We start from the raw sequence: 21453 nt of genomic DNA, 5'->3' as shown, positions 1-21453 counted from the left end.
AAACTTGTTTCAGTCAACACAGTTCACAGTGGGTAAACTTGCTTGTGTGAAGAGAAAAAGACCTCTTAACCAAAGCCACTGTCATGGAAGAGTTTTGCCCCCATAGCCCCACAGAGAGGGACATGATGGCAGACCTGGCAGCAAGCTGGGCTCTGTGCTAGGGAGGTGCTGCTTTTGTTTCCAGGCTTAGCTCCATCATGACTGTTAGATCCATATGATGCGTTACCTGCTCTATCATACCTATGCTCATTAAAGTAATTTCCCTCCTGTTTTCAATAGACAGTTTTCCCAGTCCCTCCCAGGCCTCATTGCAAAATGCCAGTAAGTCACACACAGAGAATCTGCTCTTAGGATGCATGGCCATGACAGAACATAACCAAAGCAGCTGTACACCTAAACACCATAACTTTGCAGCTTTTCTCCCCCTGCCTTCTGCTTTGCACCAGGGATGTGTTTTACTTGTTCTTCAAGATAACAGATTTTCAAGTGTTTAGCCATATATGAAAACTTAGCCATGTATAAAATATATAACAGAACTAGAAACACTAGACGCTTTTGCTTAAAGCACTTTGATTACTTGTTCTTTCTAATATTTTTAATGCCTTTCAAAGCTTGTGTTTCCATAGTTTAGGAGTTGCTTTGGGGACCTCAATGTGTATGCATACAGGTACACGTATCTTTTAGATGTATGTATAAATACAGTTCCCATGTTGTTATGTCTTTAGCTGTTTTTAATTTCCCTGTCCAAAATAAGATTCATTATGTATTTCGTTGTGGCATGAAAGATGCATCAGAAAAGAAAGATCATGTTCTTTATTTGACCCTCAAATGCAGTCTGTTCGCATAGAATCGCAGCAGGTGAAGATCTGGCCCTCTTTTCCAAAGAGTATGACAAAGCCTGCATTACCTTCAAAGGACCTGCAGTTTCACACATAGTATGAAAAGAAAGGAGATAGGTTTCATATTTTCAGAACACTAGTGCAATTTTTGTTTAAGGAATTACAGAAATTGCATCCTAGAATGAATGGTGAACATAATTCAGTCCTGGAAGTATTTTCCCTAGGGCAATATCCTACTGTTAAGCTGTGGGGTATGTACTTGGAAAGGATTCTGTCCTTGGGAGCCATAGTCCACCCCTGAATAGTGTAGGGTTCAAGATGGTGGTTCTACTTTTCTGCTAAACAGTATAGTTCCAAATGATACTGTGCCTTCTTCTCCAATTTGCATTCCAGTTAGTTTTCACTTATTTTAGAGAAACAGCCCTTGACTTCCTCTATGCTAGATGTATTGATACTCACCCTAATATTACTGCTGAAGAAAGTTGTATCCCAACTTGTGATCTTTTTGTGAATTAATGATAAATAGTCATTACTCTATGGTAATTAGCCATTTCTACAGTTTTGGCCTACCTCCTCTATGCATCTTTTTTTTACCTCTTTGAATTTCTCCCTTGAATCTTCTTGCTCCCATTGTATAACATTGTTGTACATTGATCACATACATGCATAATCATGTATGTATTTGTCAGCCTCACCTCTGAAACCTGACTGGACGAGGCCCTGAACAACCTGCTGTAGCTGATCGTCCTTCGGGCTAGACAATCTCCAGAGATGCCTTCCAGCCTCAACTCTCCTCTGATTCTCTGTGGAATGATTCAATCAAAACAAGCCTATCTTCACTGAATTTCAGATAATAATAGCCACTTTTCTGGAAGGTTGCAATCAGTGAAAAATAGCACTAACTTTTATGTGCACAAGTAATAGAAACATGTACTTATAAACATCTCTTCATGCACTTGAGTGTGCTAGATAGATTTGTCCTGCATTTGTGAATAATCTTCTAAACCTATCCGAGTTTATAGATAAGAAGTCTGCTGTTCATGCCTACATAAATGAATGTCGATAAAGAACTACTGACTGAACCCCACCAGTTTTCCTCATGGGAACTGAACTTCTGAAGTTAATGGAGCTATCCATGTGAGTAAGACTTCTACAGGATAGTACTACAGGATTAGCCAGATGCAGCAACTTCCATTTTTTCATACACTTGCTTAGTTTCCTATAAATGGTACTAGCAGGTACCAAGGTTTCCAAGCACTGTGCCATGTATTAGTTCCTGCATTGTCCCTAATTTGAGGACAGCATAGAGGTAGGTAGCATGCCCACTGTTACAGGTGTCAGAAGAGAATATGCTAGAATAGCTTCTGCCTCCCCATTGTGGTCTCAATGCATCTGGAGCACAGGTTAACATCAGACATAACATAGCCCTGGTCTGATGAAAAAAATTACAAATACAAGCTGTTATCTCACAGTCAAAAATCAAATCCTGCTTCCAAACACGATGTTGTAAATTCAGAATTGTTCTTGGAGAATGAGTTTTCTGATGCTTCACTGGCACAACTGAGAGTAGGATTTGCTGATGCCTCCAAAATGCATGATGTTACCCTTTTGCTGAAAGCATGTTGCATGTTAAAGAGAGCACAATCCTCATAAAAACTTGATCAGCTATACTCAGACACTGTCAAACTGGAGATAATCCCAGAGTGTTGTTGTAATATTTACTAGCATGCAAACTTGCCAGACTTTTCAGTCGCACCAAGTAATGCATTACCATTTCTTAATATGTATGGATAATTTTTAATGGATTTCTTTGTCTGCAGGTGAACACTCCCTATCCTGGAAATCAAGAAGTTCTTGATGACCATGGTGGGTAATTCTTTTCTTGTACCTTGGTTTAAATAAATTCTTTTTGTTTGGTTGGGGTTTTCATACTTAAGAGCTTTTTGCTTTTTCTTGGCTATTGTATAACTGGGGAAAGGGAAGGGAAGGGAAGGGAAGGGAAGGGAAGGGAAGGGAAGGGAAGGGAAGGGAAGGGAAGGGAAGGGAAGGGAAGGGAAGGGAAGGGAAGGGAAGGGAAGGGAAGGGAAGGGAAGGGAAGGGAAGGGAAGGGAAGGGAAGGGAAGGGAAGGGAAGGGAAGGGAAGGGAAGGGAAGGGAAGGGAAGGGAAGGGAAGGGAAGGGAAGGGAAGGGAAGGGAGTCTGGAGGTAGTAGAAGATGTGGTATGCAACACTCAGTCATAACTCAAGAAATGTTTCTGCACCTGTTCCAGTGAAATTCACTGGAAAACAGTAAAAAAAACCAAACAGGTTTGTTCAGAGGGTCTTAGGCTGGGTGGTTAGGCAAAGGGGAGTAAAAGATTGACTTGTGAGAGATTGTCTTGCGCACATTGGGGTTGATAAGAGAGGACAGGTGGGCAGCCATTCAATGATCATGAGTGAGACAGGCATAGAGGGACAAGAGCCATGTGCCCCACGTGTGGAAAAGTTTGCTCCCACTTTCAGTGGTTTGGTTGTCACTGCTCCAGTCTCTGCTGTTTTCAAGTCCTCATGAATTTGTGATGCTTTTATGGCAGGTGCTAAAGCAAACAGAGATTCCTGGGGACTGCACAGTTCAGTACACTTAAAAGGAGAAAAGGGAGACAGAGGTGCTCCAGGACCACCAGGTACACTAAATCTGTAACACTAGGGATATGTCATTGGCAGCCTGTGGAGGAATATATGTTTAACTTCAAAAGCAATTCAGCAAGATACTTGGATATTTATCTCTGCAGCCTTACCTGCCTAAAGATTTACGCCTGTGTTCCTTGATGAACTAACACACAGAACAGCAAAGCCCAGAATATTATCCAAAATGACTTCTGAAAAGACAGCCTGCACATTTGTGAGCATTAGGAATGTGTTAAGTACAAGAATAGATATTGAAATGTAAGTGGCTGGTCCGATATTTTTTGACATTTTAGAAGGATATCATGAGCATTTCCTGAGATATCATTTTGTTGTCAATCTTTCTGAGCCAATTGGGCTAAAATCCAGTGCTTCACATTTCAGGGTAACACACCTGTGCATTCTGAGTTTCAGGCAGTCAGTTGTTGGTGATAGTCCCGCTTCTAACAGGTGATAGAAATAGATGATTTCCAGTTCAACTAATTTTTAATATTTTCTGCTGTATTTGTGAATAAACTCTTTGAAAAGAGTTACAGAAGTAAGCATCTGTTTGAAAATACTGTGATTATGAACTCTTCATTTTCTGTACATTTTTTGAAATCTCATATACTGAGATAAGGCTTTGATCAGTGCCAGAAATCATTTGAAATAGAAAATGCAGTATATTGAATTACTGTTGTGTGAGAAATGAGCCAACTCTTTAAAAAAATTAATTTATTGAAAACAGAAAAATTGAAAAATTACAGTAATTAGAAAAATATAAAAATTTGGGATCCTATGGTTCAGTAGATGGTATGCCCCAGGAGCGCAGGGATTTGAGATCTTTTGGCTGAGACAGCACTAGACCTCAGGTAGAGAAAAAGAACTTGCAGTGCTGGGCTGGCTTTTGGCTGGTCCAAAAGTAAAAAAATTACTAAAGGCTCCTTAAAAGGAGTAAGGCTTTGAATGCCCAGCACCGACGTCCACCACAGCCAGCCTGCAGAGAGAGAGAGGGGAAAGAGGCCCCACCTCTCTGCATCGTTGTTTTTATAGTGTCTTTGCTCCGCCCCCAGTCTGCCCACAGCCCGCCCCTTCGGTTTAAAGTGATTGGTGCTTTCCCTTTGATAGATCATCTCCATCCACCAATGGCTCATCGTTGTCAGAGGGGTGGTATTAGTTGAGAAAAGGGAGCTGAAATGCCTTCATTAAAATTCAGGTATTCAGGTTGCCACGGAGCTTGCCTGCAGAGTAATGGCTCTGTGGCTAAAAATAGCTGCTGGCTGTTAGAACTGGGGTTTTTGGTCTTGGAACCAGAGAACAAGTAAAAACACCTAAAAAAAAGTATTAAAATACATCCAACGCATCTTAAAACACTTGTAAAAGTATACAGTAAACACAGGAAAGGTAACTCTTATGGTGTACAGGTGGTTTGAAGTTTGAAAGGAGAGCATTAAGTTGGGGATTTTTAACTGGGGAATTTTTAACTGGGAAGGATGCAGCTTTCTTAATAAACCACTTTGAACAATTGAAAACACTGATAATGGAACTTGGTTTTTGTACCTGGGCTGATGGGTTAATTTTAAGATTCAATTTAAAAATATTTAACTCGAAATTAATTAATTAAAGCACTTAATATGCAAAGACCAAGCACAAATAGGGATTTCGTGTATGACAGTTGCTATAACATATTTATAATAATTTTCCTTTAATGCATTGATAATAACTATATAATCCCCATATAATAACTATATTAACTCCTCACTGTATCTACATGGATATTTCTGTCTTTGTTCCAAAGACATAGTTCTGTTGACTGAAGATGGTATCTTGGTTATTTTGAAGACAACATCTGTTTGTTGTAATAAAATCAATTTTCCTGTCTTGTCCTCATTAATTTTTATTCTGACACAACACCTTAAAATAAGCCATTAGCCATTTCCAGTCATCAATAAACTTGTCAAAAGAAGAAGCAAGAAACATTCCTAAACAGAAACGAAGAAAATTTTCTCTTCTGTGCTGGCTTATCCACCACAAGCCTCTCTGTGCCTTTTCAGGTTCTGTATTGAATGTAAATTAGTATCTTAGAAGTATTTTCTTGCCTATATCAGTTGATTTCAGGTGCTTCATAAGGAGAAGATTATGAGAGGATTGTGCTTATGATTTTGCTGTAAAACTGCAGCTAGGATGGCAAAAATAACGCAAGAATTCTGGTTAAACAGAAAACTCAATTCACTTTTCTACTAAAATAACAGCGATTCATTCATTTACCAAGAAAATCCAATAGATTGACTGGCTCCAACGTTTTGTGAAGTTGAAGCATGTTGACTAAGACCAATTCTGTTGCTGCTCTAAAAAAATTCCTGTTTGGTTTTTTGCTTAATGATGTAGTTGCTAAAATAGTCTTTCATACAAATCAGTTCTCTAGTTCTCACAGGTGTCTGCATAACCACTGACGGGGAAAATTTACAAGCCAGTAGTTGCATAATTAAAGTACAGGAATTTTTCAAAAAAGCTTTTCTAAGGGGCAGGCGGCTGAAATTCTTTCCGCTATATCTGTTGAGTTCCAGCAACCAGAAAAGCTTTCTGAACCATGGTATTTGTCCATATAGTGGATTTATTTTTGTTTCTCACAAAATGTCACCTCTCCAACCTTATAAGCAGGGTATATTAATTGATAACATGCAAAAATATGAAGCCAGAACAAAACGTGTGAGAGCAAACTCAGCAGACCTGGACTACATGTACCTTATTCAGACCTGGACCACTTGCTGGTCATTCTAGAAAGGCCTCAGATAGTCCTCAGTGCAGAGGTTAATACTAAGCAACATCTGAGAAGAACACCCAACATTCCATTCCAGCTGTCCATTCCCTTCCCCTCACAAGGATCAAGGAGATGACTGCTGCAAGCTGTAATTGGTAGGGTTGGAATAAAATCCAAATATGTGCCATAATGAGAATACATTTCTGTCCCACAACATCTGCTTGATTTAATTTTATCTGAGGTGGTACACTGGGAAATGAGCCCTATATTTGGTGGAGGGTTGGGCCCAAAGTTCTCAAAAATTAATCAAAACACAGTTGAAGGAAATGCATTGAACTGTTATGGGAAGCTGAAAAATAGTTTTTTTCCCAAATGTGTACCAAGCAGATAGTATTTGAAGGCTTTTTGAACCTTTTATGCTGGCTTGATGGCTTTGGCTGACCAACATTGGCAGACAACGCAGGTGGTGTAACAATTGAATCTGATGTTGGTTTTCATGGCAGAAAAATGTCAAGGAAGAGTTATTATACAATTGGCAGCACAGCAGCAACACTTTTCTCTTTTTCGCTTGTTAGCTCTGGCACTGTCTTTGCAAGAAAGATCACACATCTACTGATGGATCACCCCACTACCAGTAAAACATATGAAAAGCTTCTCTTTTACCGTGGCTTCCATCAAAGGCGTTAACTTGGATGCTTCTCTTTCACCCCTCTTCCCAGCTGCTATGTTTTCAGAAAACTGGGAATTTTTCCTGTTTGAGCCTTCTTTGCTTCTAATTTTTCTGAAATCCCAATCAGATTCAGAAGTTATTAAGGTGGAGGAGTGACAGACAAGATAGGGCACAGACAAGATAGGATGTGTAAGTCTTGCTTTGTTAGGAAGCCAAACTAAAAGTACCTGTTTGATCTAAAGGTTAATGCCATTATTGTAAATAGTTTTCCTTTAAACTCCTAAACCAGTAATACCCTCAGCAGTGCTTTTAAAAGGAAAATTACAGATAATTATTGTGCTTTATTGTATTTTCTTCATTTTTCAGGTCCACCTCTGCCTCCATCATATTTCAGCCACTTTATTAATAGCATAAAGGTAATTATATCCCATTTGTGTCTGAGTTCTGTTAAGCTTTTTTTAAAGTGTACTTTGCTATAAATTAAGCACAAACCTATGCAACATGGTGAAATACGCAAATATAAGAGCATCAGCAAATACAAGTTACATTAATTTCTTGAACTCCAGCTGCATAGGCAAGTTTTTTACAAGTGTAGAGATAGCAGTTGTCAGAGGTCTATAAAGATTACTTTTGAGAGAAACTTTATTACTGAGGCTTTTTACCTTCCTAGTGGTATTAAAGTGAGTCATAATTCACTGTTACCTAACATATCTGCCTTAAATGAATGCTTTTGTTTCCATGCCAGCTCAGGTAAAAGACATCCATTATCTAAAGGGCTTCTAGAACACTAGGTGAGGGGAAAGGGGAGTGAAAATAGCTTCCGTGTCATGTTATTTATCTTTTAAGCACACTGAATGAAATTAAATTATGGAAACTACTTTTCCTGGAAGCTCTTACAATGAAGTATACCCATACTTTGATTTGTTTGGTCTCTCTCTGTTCCATTATTCTCTTGACCACTTCAAGTGACAATAAATAATAACAGTCTAATATTATTTTAAATGTTTTTAAGTGAATAAGACTCTTTATCAGTAGAAAAACTGAAAAAAAATTGAATCAAGTTCTCATTTAAAGATGCTGCCAAAAGTGTTGTGCTGATAGAGTCTTGGAAGGACTCTTAGAGCTGCCTGGTTTTAGGATTTTGTTTCTGCTTGGCAGAGTACACCCAAGTTATTCTGATGGCATAAAGTGTCCTGTGTATCAGCGAAGCTGATATGGTTTCTTCGACCTTATAATGTAATGTCTGTAGCTTTACAGATTTAGCTGTCAAGAACTCATTTTTCGTCTAGTCCTTCAATTCCCCAAAATGGCCTGGCATAAAGAAACCTTTTGAGTCATCTAAAAGACTAAAAGTCCTCTGGCTGTCTGCAGATACCTGCCATTCTTGCTTTGCCCTTTGCCTCTTCTATCCACAGGTTTATTTCTCAGAAACATGAAAAAGGTAGACCAAAAAAAAAAGAAAAATTGAAGGGGGGAAAAAGCAGACAAACAGAAAAAAATAATGTGAGGAGGAATGTATAAATGCTGTGGCTCATCTTGCACAGACAGATAATAATATAGTACGTAAATGTTTCTTCTTACCTATTGCTCTGCTTCCCAAACTAACTGATAATCAGTGATGCAGAGCAGAAGACATGCAGTTAAAAGTGTCTACAGTTCTGTGTGGTGTCTCTTCTGTTATCCTGGTACACATCCCCATCCTGCTCTGTTCATTTTTTCACATACTTTCAAATAGCTGCCCAATCAATGACAGTCTTGCTTTGCTTTTTCCTTGGTGATGGAGGAAAGCACAAAGCCAGGCTTTTATGCTCCCTCCAACTCTCTCTTTGCCTCCAGCTACAGCACTGAACAAGGTTTTGCTGGGCAGAATAGCAGGAAACAGCAACAGAGGCATTTTCTCTGCCTCCACCTAATCACACCTCCCCTAGCCTTTGCCCTGAGAGAGCCTTGCAGCCTCAATAGAGAAAGCATTCCTTTTTCATCCCATATCACAGAAGAAGAAAGTGATGTTAAAAACATTTCAAGCAGGTGTTTTCTTTATCAAACTCAGAGATTTCATGTAAATTTAAAAGTTCAGTGCATTGTGTTCTCATTTCACTTCAGCTCAACGTTTTAAAATGTATTTTCTTCGAAGGGTGAAAAAGGAGACAATGGAGTCACTGGTGTAAAAGGAGAAAAGGGAGAACCAAATGGCGGGTTTTTTCTAACAGGACCTCCTGGACCACCGGGAAGACCGGGATTAATTGTGAGTCATGCAAGTTGTAGAATGGGAATATTTGTCACTACCCACTTAGAATTAATTTAGAAGACACTAAAAAGAGACAAACATCAGGATTGCTAGGAACTATATAAAAACTTACATGTTAAGCATTAGGTGAATAGGAGAGAACTGCATTGAGCATAAACATGGACACTTCACTGTTGTGCATAGAATTGCTCTGCTATGAAATACTGATGTAATGTTGTGCTCAGCTGTCTCATATATCTACACTGGTATGTAGACCATTCTATTAATAGCATTACAAATCAAAGCATCTTATATAGTTTGTGATGCTACTACTTGCACCCCCGTAAATACCAAAATAGGCCATATAAAGTTAGTCAGAGGCTGACTTGAAAGTTACTGGCCATCTAAATAATTAATCCTATTTTCCTAGTAATCCAAAAACATGAATGAAGAGACCAGTGTGTAGCCATCTGGATCATTTCTATAAAATTCAGCCACTCTCTACTGTCTACCTTTTAATTTTATCTTCTGGCAATTGCCACCACAGCTGCTTTGGAATAAAATGCACTAATTCTTTGGAAACAAGTTTATCCCTGACATCTGGCAACAAATATGTGCATTGCATTCCTGTATTGCCATTTCTGTGTCAAGAACCATGAATGAGTGGGCCACAGCTGAGGATGAAGTGTCAGGTTAGCAAGACCACCCTCAAAAATCCCCCTGGTTCTATTCCACATTGCTGAGAACCATGTCCCTGTTCAGAAACTGTTCTGCTGGCAAGAAGGAGCTGAACAGCACAGCTGAGCTCCAAGGTCCAATGTTCCATGTCTGAAGGATGGTGTGAGCATGGGGAGCACAAGCCCTCCTCAGTCAGGCTGAGGACACGCTGCTAAACTGGAAATGAAGAGAGTTGGAGCCTTTTTATTCTGCAAGTCTGGCAGCTGGAGAGGTTAAGGGCTAACGTGATCACAGGAGGGAGAAGACAGCACTCGTCATGAGGTGTACACCCTGCACAGACACATTTCACATTAAAGTTTTCCACAAACTCTCTGAGCCCATCAAAGCAAGCAGTCTCAGCGTGAGCAGAGTAGAGATCCAGGACTTTGAGAGCACTGTTGAGAGTTTTGCAGCTATCAGCTGCTCAGGGATAGGTATGAGAATTTTCAGAAAGCTTTCTGAAATTTAAATCCTTGACTTTAATTCAATATGTGGTTAAATTTTCCTTTTCCATTATACCCATGCCTCCTTGGAGAAGATTACAGACTCATGTCTAAATGGCAGTGTAATGGCAGGCATTTGGTAAATGTTGCCACCAGAAATGATGGCCCTGCAGCAGTGAAACCAATACATTCAAGGAAATACTTTTCATCACTGGCAGGGACCAAAAGGGGACTCAGTTGTCGGACCCAGAGGACCTCCAGGGTTACCTGGCCTACCTGGCTTACCAGGTTATGGAAAAATTGGACCTCCTGGCCCACCTGGACCACCTGGACCACCAGGCCCCCCTGCAATATATGGCTCAGGTGAGCTTTTCCCTGCATAGGTGAGTGTACAGCCATGTGCGCACAACCCACACATCACCAATTCTTTCACACCTGGCAGGTTGTCCCACCTGCCCACCCTCTCTGCATATCTGAATCAGGTTGTTCCCTGCTCTCCTCCTGCCCTCCACCAATTTCTCCTGGGGTTGAGTTGGAACTAAGAGCACGAAAGGGACAATTTCTCTGCAGACAGTTTCCACTGACTAGTGCCAGGGCAGTGCTATTGCGTGAAAGATCTTGCTGTGGCTCGGAGGAAATCTGCATAGCAGAGACAGGTTACCTTGAGAAAAGCTTTGCAAAATCCATCAAATTGAGCAGCTGGCTAAATTTGGGCCAAAACACTCTTCTTGTGGGGAATGGAATTAAATCCAGCTGGTGGCCATCACAAGGGGTTTTTCTCAGGGCTCGGTATTGAGTCCAGACCTATCCAATATCAATTATCTTGGGTAGGGGATCAAATGCACCTTTTAGTGAGTTTGCCCCCAAGTTGGGCAGGAAGGTTGGTCTGCTGAAAGGTTCTACAGATGGATCTGGACAGACTGAACCAATGGGCCAAGGCCAACTGTATGAGAGTTGGCAAGGCAAAGTGCCAGGTCCTGCATTTGTGTCACAACCACCCCAGGCAGCTCCACAGGCTGGGGACAGAGTGGCTGGAAAGCGGCCCAGCAGAAAAGGCCCTGGGGGTGCTGATTGGCTGCTGTTGAACATGAGCCAGCAGTGCCCAGGTGGCCAAGAAGGCCAATGGCATCCTGGCCTGTATCAGCAGTAGTGTGGCCAGCAAGACCAGGGCAGTGATCAACCCTGTACCTGGCGCTGGTGAGGCCACACCTCGAGTGCTGTGTCCAGTTCTGGGCCCCTCACTACAAGATCAACATTGAGGTGATGGAGCGTGTCCAGAGAAGGGCAACAAAGCTGGGGAAGGGTCTGGAGCACAAGTCCGATGAGGAGTGGCTGAGGGAGCTGGGGGTGTTTAGTCTGGAGAACAGGAGACTCGGGAGACCTTAGCACTCTACAAAAGCCTAAAAGGAGGATGTAGCCAGGTGGGACAGTCTCTTCTCCCAGGCAACAAACAACAGTAATAGAGGAAATGGCCTCAAGTTGTACCAGGGGAAGTTTAGACTGGATATTAGAAATTTTTTTTCACCTAAAGGATTGCCACTGGAGCAGGCTGCCCAGGGAAGTGGTTAAGTCACCATCCCTGGAAATGTAACCATGGCACTTAGGGACATGTTTTAGTAGTAGACTTTGCAGTGCTGGGTGTCACTGATGATCTTAAGGGTCTTTTCCAACCCAAGTGCTTCTCTCATTCTCTGATCAAAGGGCAGTACCCATGGTAGAGTTTAGGTCTAGAATGAGACTGCTGGAGAACTGCTCCTGAAAACTAGTTGCTATGCAAATGCTGAATAGAAATGAAACTTTAGGTTGCTTACTCTGCCTTTAATGGTTTTCAACTTACTGGGTTAGAAAAGGAGCAAAATGTGCCACAAATAGTCACATCAAGAAGGAATTTTGCAAACAAGGTGACATCAAAGGGAGTATGTGGCTAGAAATCAAGTGTCACTGTTCAAGACATTTGTGCTTTTGACTCCTTTTGGGTCACAAGTTTCCTAGTGACAAGCCTCATACTATTAATGTCCAGCCTTGGGTTCTGGTGGATGGGGTCCTGGGCTCCTCTGACATTACTTGGCAGGTATGCCTGAGAAAATGACTGATTCCTCCCTCTAGGAACTGTGACCAGCATGGCAATCCAGCCAGGTAAAACCAGAGGAGACCATTCCTTAATCTCATCTGAAGATGGTTTATTAGCAGAAAGGGAGTAACACAGATCTGTTCTTCCTAAAGTTTCAACAGGTCTAGCAAATACAGATCTCTGTTCCTGAGAACTAACAATTAGCCTGTTTTACCATAAGAGCTGTACCTCCAGTATACTAGTTTGGGGAGAAAATATTTCTGTCTTCAATTTGCTCTCTCCTGGTATTTCTTGAACCTGGTCAGCCTTGTTTATACAGCAGGTGAGATTTCCAATCTGTCATCCAGTCAATATTATTAAATTAGTGTCTATCAGAAGTATTCATCCTCTGAATAATATTTGAGAAAGAAAAAATTCTTAATATGTTCAACATTGGAACATAGGTTTTATGTGAATCAGCCCCTGATCATCACGATATGGACAGATCCACAGCATCCATGAAGGTCATAAAGGTCTTCGGGCCTTTTCCTGTGTAATTTATATTAAGGACTTCTGGATATTAGCTAAGAGACCCAGTCAGACAAAACAAATTATTAGTAGTATTTCATCCCTATACTTTCATTTATGCTCTCTGCCATTAGTCTTCATCATCCTCCTACACATTATGCTCTTTGCTTTGTAAAAAGGTTCTTTAGGCAACGCACATTTTACTAAATGTTAAGAACAGATGCTTATTTATTTCCTATCTTCAAGGCTCAGTTATCTCTTTTAAAGCTATTACTATCTAAAATTATGAAGTTCACATACTGTAGTATGGGGTTCACATATTGTAATATGGGGAAAGAGGAATAGCTTATCTGCAGGTAAATAGCTCTAAACACTTCTGAGAACTGGCCCCCTTCCCCCTGCCATTGGCATGAAGGACCTGCTCTGGAGTATCCTTGCAAATGCCTCAGCACATAGATTCTACAGTTTGTAAAAGGTGATTTCAAGGCTCCTCTGGGTTTCACAAAAACCAACAAGCGAGGTCCTTGTGTAGAAGCTCCTTCTTACAAACAGCTTCAAAGGTCCATTACCATGCCATGCACTTGCACAAAATGCATGCTTTCAGTCTTCCATATCTTTGAATCTTTCCTGCCTTAAAAGAAAGAAGTTTTTACTCCAGAAAATGGCTCAAGGAGAAGAAATTTGCTTTTGGAGTAGACACAGATAGGTGGTGTGGACTACATTCTTAGAAGTCCAAGTTCATACCCTCGAAGAATTCTTCTTCACTTTGAAACATAAGCTAAGCTTACACGTGAATTTTTCATTTAAGGAAAAGTAAATTTTTATTTGCCTTTAGAGCAAAAGATGTAATTACTCCCTCAAAGCTTATATGGGCAGGAGCAAAAAGTTCTTCCTCTTCCACATGCAGAAGAACTAGCCAGCAGAAGAGCATTCTGGTCAGCTTAAGTGGGTCTGGTTCTTCATTTGCAGTTTCTACAACAGATTGCAATCTGTGGGCCTTAACATCCCAAAACAACAGAGAAAAGACTGTTTCATCATTGCTTCTAAAAAAATCCTTAGAATGTATTTTCTGTAGTTGACTTGAGCTATTCAGGACACGACTATGGCTATTTAAAACTTCCACTGCTCCTGGACACCACCACTAAGTTCTTTCTTTATGTCACTCACATTTTTTCTCAAAAAAGATGACCTTCAGCATGTATTGTATGCTTATTTTATTTTAGCAGCTGCAATGCCTGGGCCACCAGGTCCTCCTGGAGAGCCAGGGTCACCTGCCACCAGGAATCTGGTAAGAGAGCAAAATAAGGAAGTTTGCTATAGAAAATTTTCTTCAAGACTTTTGGTGGTCACTGGTAGCACTGAAAGAGGAGAGAAAGTTCCATCCTGTGTTTCTATTTATTACAGTGTTTTATAAACCACATAATTTTGAGATGCAAACTGTAGATTTCCCTAGAAAATCTAAAAATCATTGTGCCAGAGAATATCTGTAATTTTTTTTCCTTTTCTTACATTATGAAACAAATCAAAATTGGATCCAAGATATCCATGAAGAAAAAAAACCAGCTAAGACAGAAGTCTTAGTAATTTCTAAATTAAGAATTCATAGTTTCTGGGGGAAAAAACCCAACTAAACAAACAAACAAACCACCCCAAAAAAACCCTATTCAAGCTAGCAGAGGGCATTCATTGCAATTCTCAGGGGAGAAACAAATGTTCAAAGACTTGTGCCCCAGGACCGAAGACTGTAGTTGCAGGCTGGGAGCTACTCTCTCAGATAGAAGGTCCAAGCTTACTTAGGTCAAAACTAAGATTAAAAAAATGTACAAATCTATAGTAGGGTCTGCATTATTCATAAAGTACTAATATGCTTTCTGACAATGAGGAAATGAGAAAAAAAAATGTGGAAGAATTTACACTTTCCTGAAACTTGCCCCAATTTTAACCTACTGTAGTTCTCTTCTGAACTCTGCCATTTTGACCTAGGATGCTAAATTGTAGCAGTGCAATGATCTTCACTCTGCACAAAATTTGTACAAAATTGCTCTAGTTCTACTAGAATCCACAGAATGATGATGCTGGTATGCCAAAGTAGCAAGATACTTATATTACTGAATATGAATCCCTTATGGATTAAATTACATAAAACTGACATTATGAGCATTTCCTGCAGAAGAGGTCTTGACATTTATGTGTCCAAATGAGACTACTTAACTTGCAAAATGTTTTGTGTGTCTGATGAAGTATGTTTCATTTTCCTATTTGACAGGTTACGACGTTCCAAAACATTGAGGGTATGTTGGAAAAAGTTCACTATGTAGCAGAAGGTACACTAATCTATCTGAGGGAAACCAGTGAGGTTTTTATCCGTGTTCGAAATGGATGGAGAAAATTGCAGGTACTACTGCACTACATCCTAATCTTTTCCAACTCCCTTCCTCACAATGAAACTGAGGGAGATATTTTTACAGAGGAGGAGAAGTGTGGGTGCAACTCCTTTTTTTGAGTTCAGAAGCTCCTGGTGATATGGTTTTGTTCTATTCTCCTTTTTGGTTCTTTCAGCTTGGTGAGCTAATTCCTATCCCTGCTGACAGTCTTCCTCCTCCAGCCATATCAAGCCATGTAAGTACAAAATATTGGACCATAAAAAACTGAGTCTAGATGCATGATACACTTGGCAGAAGTTGTATGCAGATCTCTGCACAATGTCATTTTCCACTGAGATTTGTCAGTTCGAAATAAGCATCCTACCACTACATAAGCTTGCAAATTGATTTGCTTGGACAGTCATCTGTTTCCTGTATCTTCTGAGACTCCAAACACTATGGAGACAAAGCCACATTTACAAAAAGCAGAACAAGTAAGTTGCCCACAAAAAACCAAAAGAAACCAACCAAACAAAAACACAATGAACAAACAAAACCAAACAAAACAAAAAAAAAAAGGAAAAAAACCAACACCACCAAAAAAAAAACCAACCCAAAAACAGAAGAGAACAAACAAACGAAAAACAAACAAACAAAAAATCACAAACCCACAGAATTCTGTTTCATAATCCTGGAATCAGTCATATCAAGCCCTGATTCCCTTCAAGATTTTCTTTGAAAGGTTATAGTCCTGTATTCAGAGTACCATAATCATCACCTGAATGTAGCTTACCCTGCAGCATGCAGAGGGTGTACTCTAAAGCCTCAATTGTTAGTTTGGACCCGACCCCATTCTGCAAGTTATTGTACCAACCTGCATGTGAACATGCTGTCTGTCCCAAAAAATTGCAGGAGAATGAAAACCAAGAAGTGACAAAGGGAATAGAGAAAGGTTTTGTTGATGACAGGTTAATTTGTCTGCTGAGAAAATGAAAGGGCAAGAGAGTGCTTGGAAGGAGCAGCGAGAAGGAAGACGGCCAGAAAGACATAAAAAACAGTTAGAGTAGGTCAAGAAGAAATTCACCTAGCACACTGGCAAAATGTCTAGACCTCATGTTATCAGAAGTTGTCTGCAGCCTCCAGTTGACACCACTTGAGTTTCCCATCTGCTACAGCTGGTGGCTTGTTACTCATACTTGCCATAACTAGGGAAGAAAACTTTGCTTCTCCCAAAACAATTAACCGCATTGAGAAGTGTTTCCACCCATTACATTTTCTGTTTTCACATCCTCCTTACCCTTTCAGTTTTGATTTTCCTCAACTGCTCTTCTGCTCCTACCAAGAGCAGACTGCTTTCATGCAGGACTCCAGTGATGCAGTGATTAAATTTTATTTTAAAAATTACTGAGTGTCTGAAATTCTGATTTTTTTTTTGCTTGTGTTCAAATAACAGGGATTTCAGTCTATTCCAGCACTGAGACCAATATCAAATATGAACAATGGAAAACCAGCAGTAAGTATGAGATCTGTATTGCAGCTGCAGAGCTGTGCTTTGTAATGTGATAGTTTGCATCTTGAGGGACAGCTGTGATATTTGCTCTTCAAACTCAGAGATTTTACTTCAGAAATTTACAAATACACTTCTTTACCTTGTTTAGACATCTCAGACACAATTTGAAATTCTTCCCTCCAGATCTGTTTTCATCATCCCATCTCAAAGAAAAAAAATCCTGACTCTGAGTTAGGAATACCTCTTCACTTAGTGATTGAATCTACAACACAGAGTAACTTCTAAGCTAACAATAGTGTAACAATTAAATAATTAAAATATTCATTACAATATTTTCAAACTTCATGGTGCTGCTTGGCCTAGATAGACACTTTAGAACCTAAGCCTTTATTTAAAAGACTTTAAAATATTTAGACAAAGAAAGCAAGGTAACTGAGTTATATCTAAAAAATTAAACCAAAGAGAAAAAAAAAAGCAAGAATGTAAATTAGTTCATGCATCTGTGCTGCTTGACCTAAGCATGCTACTTCTTGTATTTTTAAATGGTATCTAGTCACTTCTTACTACTTTTTTCAATGTTTGTAGGATTTGGGATTTTGTTCATGTGAAAACTCCAAGACTTTCGATTAAAAATATTAGCTGCTTTTAAAAGATTTTTATTTTTAGGAGTATATAATCTTCATGGTTCCCTTAATGTTGAAAGATAAATTGGTATATCTCCTAAGGGTCTCATGGCTCTGAGAAATGTAATGTTATGGCAACAAATAACTTTCATACCTGTTATGAAGGGTATATGTTCTGTACCGGCAGGAGGAGGGGGTACAGTTTTATTTCCAATATATGTCTTCCTAGTGTCATAAACTTTTTCTAAAATGGTGCCTTTTCTTCTTTTTTCTTCCAGTTACATCTGGTGGCTTTGAACTTCCCACTGTCTGGTGACATGCGAGCAGATTTTCAGTGTTTTCGGCAGGCCCAGCTTGCGGGTTTGACATCTACCTATAGAGCCTTCCTCTCATCGCACTTGCAAGATCTGGCCACAGTTGTCAGAAAAACAGACCGACACCATTTGCCAATAGTCAATCTTCAGGTAAAAATGGGTACTCAGCGCTTGCTTTTTTAGGATAGGCTGTAGGTTCCCCAAAAATCTTGGAAAATAGCAAAGGCACCAAGTTTCAGCCCAAACTGCATTTTATAAAGAAGCAGCTTTGCTTCGTACTTCACAGTCAGATTCAAGAAACAAAAAAGTAGTGATGAAGTAGAAAACTACTGAGTTATTATGTTCTACTTTTTAGTGTGATCATAGGATAAAATACCTATTTTTCTCATTCCTAAGAAAAATGCAAATTCTGTGCTTAGGAATGATGTTGGATATATCCCAATGAAACAGAGAGGAGAGTCTAGAGCATGAGTCATTTTGTGGTCTCACATAAACAGACACACTCTCAAACTGAGGAAAACAAACCATGTCTTTGTAGCATTGGCTGGCTCCCAGAACAAGCGGCCAAAGAAACCTACAGGAATAACACATGATGCTTGGAACATGTTGAACGGATGCTGCTCTGAAGTGCATGCAAGCAGAGAGCCTTGAGAGAAATTTGTGAAGACAATATTGTTTCAACTTTGACTGGAAAAACTCAAAAGCAGTTTGAGAGGAAGCCAAATGCAAAGGTTTTGCCCTGAACATTTACAACACTTTTCACAAAACTGTGACTGCAACTGAAGTTCCAGTACAAGTTATGTCTGTATTTTCTCTACTGCTGCAGTAGTTATAAGCAATTTTTCAAACAATGCCTTCAGAGGAAAAGGACAGGAGATGATCAAGCTGAATTTTTGAAGCGACAATAGAACAGAGAGACAACTTTGAGGCAAAGGCACGGGCCAGAAAGCTATTTGCATAGAGATGACAGATGAGACAAGTTTGTTCAGGAACATTATGCAGAAACTGATGTGAAAGATGAAATCACAAGTGTCCTTAAGTACGGATCTAATTTTCAATTTACAGATAAGTCTATAAAGGTAGACTTGGGTCTTGATGTAGATTTGGGATTAGTTTAGTTTGTAAAAGTGGCTTTGAAATTTTAACAGGGAGAAACCCTTTTCAGTAACTGGGAATCTATATTTGATGGAAATGGTGGACAATTCAACATTCACGTTCCAATATACTCCTTTGATGGGAGGAACATCATGACTGATTCATCTTGGTGAGTTTGCATTACCATTTATGTTTCATATGTTACATATAAGGGGTTTTTTCCTACTTTTACCAGATAGTAATAGAAATAGTAGCAGTATCTTGGGGTACTAGACATGATAAAAATTTCCCACTTTCTTTATGCCATTTTCTTTGCCATTTCTGATAGTCTAGAAATGGGATATCAGCTTATGTTCTCCTTTCCCTGTCTTCTTTCTGTCTTCATCTTTACCTAACCACTCTTTGCTTCAAGCACAAGGAATGTGGATCACCACACGTACAGGTGTGCATCTGAATAAAGCAAAAGAAACTTTTCCAGTAAATAACTTCTTAATGTTACCTTTCAGGCCTCAAAAGGTAATATGGCACGGTTCAACTGCAAATGGGATCCGACTGGTTAGCAACTACTGTGAAGCCTGGCACACAGCTGGTGTGGGAGCTACGGGACAAGCATCGCCGCTGAACACAGGGAAGCTTCTTGACCAGAAAGTATATAGCTGTAATAATCAGTTTATTGTTCTCTGTATCGAAAACAGTTTTGTATCTGATCCCCAAGGAAAATAATTCACCTGCTGCACATAGGAATATTCCATTTGACGACAGAAAAAGCTGACACTGAAATTTCATTTGTAATGATGTAAATATTTTAATTTTTGTAATTGCACATTTCAGGAAAAAAATAGCCAGAGAAAACATACCTCAGCACAAACCACATTCCAGTCAGGTGGAACATCCAGTGCACACATGGCTGGCTTAAAGCCCTTCCTTCCACTTGAACCCCATGCGGTTCGAAGTTTGCCAACAGTTAACTCATGTTCCTCTGCCTGAGCTGGAGGTCACCTAAGGGCATGAGTCGAGTGTGGTCTGTGAGGAACATGCAGTAGCCTGCCTTGTAAGCAGTAGGGCTCAGCAAGGCTGCTGCTGCTGCTTCACAGCTGAGAAGCTGCATGCTCCGTGCTCTCCTTTTCACTTGCATAGATTTTGAATACCTAAGGCACCGTTCATATATACTCATGTATACAGCAAATACTGGGAGGCTCTTATGCCTCACAGAGCTCGCATTTGCAAAACAAAGCTTTAAGAACAAAGGTGCTCACCTCCTCTGAGTTTTAGTGGAAGCCGAGTACCTGATTCCTGCAAGCTTGTACGGATCTCAGCCTGGTGGTTACACAGAAATATAGCAGCTCTCACATCTTATTTCAGCTTTTCTCTTTGCAGATTCTAGGCATAGGACTTTATGCAGGAGGAGTGAATTTCACGTAAGACAAAATCTGGCCTTTATTTTGGTGCTATTGTTACCAGGAAACCTGAAAGCAATGTTAATAGAAAACATCCTGTTTAACTGGTAGAACTGAGCAAAGAAATGCAGACAAATGAACCACCTGACCTTTATTTATTTCATTGCATATTAGAGGAAGTTGTTTCCTTTTGTGTCAGACTGACGAATTAAATATGTCTGCCCTGGTTTCTTTAAAATAGGTTCTACACTGTTATCCCACTAAGTTATATGTAAACTGATTTTCCTTTTTGTGAATTTACCCTTCTGGCATTCACATAATTAAAGAATTGTTAATATAAAATAACTGCAACAATTATAGGAATGATCAGGAAATGGTAATATTCTTCACTAACAGTATCATCAAAATATCTGAAGTCTTTTGCTGATATATTTGTCTACTGTATACTTTATACAATGTATTTACTTATGTTTTATCAGGCAGTGACTGTGGAGGTCAAACTCCACATTATCCTTTTTTTAAAGATTTAAATGAGAATCCGTGTGGGAAATACATGTTCATTTGCTGACAAATAGAGTGTTAAATAACTAGAAGCTCTTGTCAACAAACAAAAGCAAATCACGCTTACAATACTAAAATGATGTAATTATATAACTAAATATTTTGAAATCCAGCTTTATTTTTCTGATTGATTATAAAAGCTTATTTCCCAGGGTCAGCTGAATGATATCTTCATTTTTTTCTGGAAAAGTAAAAAATGTAAATTACTCCATTAATACAACATGGTAATAAGGCAAAAGCTATTTGTATTACATTTAAAATGTATGCATAACAATTCACTGCACTCATTTATAGTCGACTTTCCTAAAATACTGAGCACGCTTGTGCCAAATTCCTCCAGTTCACAGAGCTGGAAGAGTTATTTATGTACAGCAGGGTTTCACTCTGAGTCACAGAAGGTTCAAGAGGGGGAAATAAAGTGCTTTTACCTGCTTCAAGCAGGAACCATCTACTTTTAATCCTTTACGGGCCAGTGTGGTCTTTGCTTGCAGCCAGTCATCCACATCAGTCCCTACTCTTCCTCTCCTGAGCTTGAGCAACCCTCGGGGAGTGGGCTATCTCTTTGCCTGGAGTTGCAGTGACAAGAGGTGGTGGGGCCATGGGATCACACAGAAGAGCTCTGTGAAAGCGGACGAGAGAAGACTAATGAAAACATGCAGGTTTTAGAAGATACTGAACTGGAGTTTAAGTTGGGTCCAGCAAAATGCATCCAG

The 21453-nt window shown here is 39.8% G+C and overlaps 1 protein-coding gene across 3 annotated transcripts in view; it reads left to right on the top strand.

Moving 5' to 3' along the window:
- The window catches only part of COL15A1 (collagen type XV alpha 1 chain), a 116538-nt gene extending 95340 nt beyond the window's left edge, over positions 1-21198 (top strand). For 2 of the 3 annotated variants that reach the window (XM_048295976.1, XM_048295972.1), the window contains 13 exons: positions 280-321; positions 2660-2705; positions 3412-3501; positions 7279-7328; positions 9047-9157; positions 10518-10662; positions 14101-14165; positions 15144-15272; positions 15437-15496; positions 16694-16753; positions 17652-17837; positions 18836-18951; positions 19289-21198. In XM_048295976.1, coding sequence (XP_048151933.1) covers positions 280-321; positions 2660-2705; positions 3412-3501; positions 7279-7328; positions 9047-9157; positions 10518-10662; positions 14101-14165; positions 15144-15272; positions 15437-15496; positions 16694-16753; positions 17652-17837; positions 18836-18951; positions 19289-19505 — 1317 coding nt within the window. In that variant the 3' untranslated portion in view covers positions 19506-21198. The remainder of the gene's footprint in view (positions 1-279; positions 322-2659; positions 2706-3411; positions 3502-7278; positions 7329-9046; positions 9158-10517; positions 10663-14100; positions 14166-15143; positions 15273-15436; positions 15497-16693; positions 16754-17651; positions 17838-18835; positions 18952-19288) is intronic. The other variant, XM_048295986.1, reaches the window with a different exon arrangement.
- The last annotated feature ends 255 nt before the right edge of the window (positions 21199-21453 follow it).

Source organism: Corvus hawaiiensis, chromosome 1, assembly GCF_020740725.1.
Source record: "Corvus hawaiiensis isolate bCorHaw1 chromosome 1, bCorHaw1.pri.cur, whole genome shotgun sequence".
NCBI classification, from domain to species: domain Eukaryota; kingdom Metazoa; phylum Chordata; class Aves; order Passeriformes; family Corvidae; genus Corvus; species Corvus hawaiiensis.
Note: the sequence above shows the minus strand (reverse complement) of the source record. Positions and strands in the feature narration are given on the sequence as shown.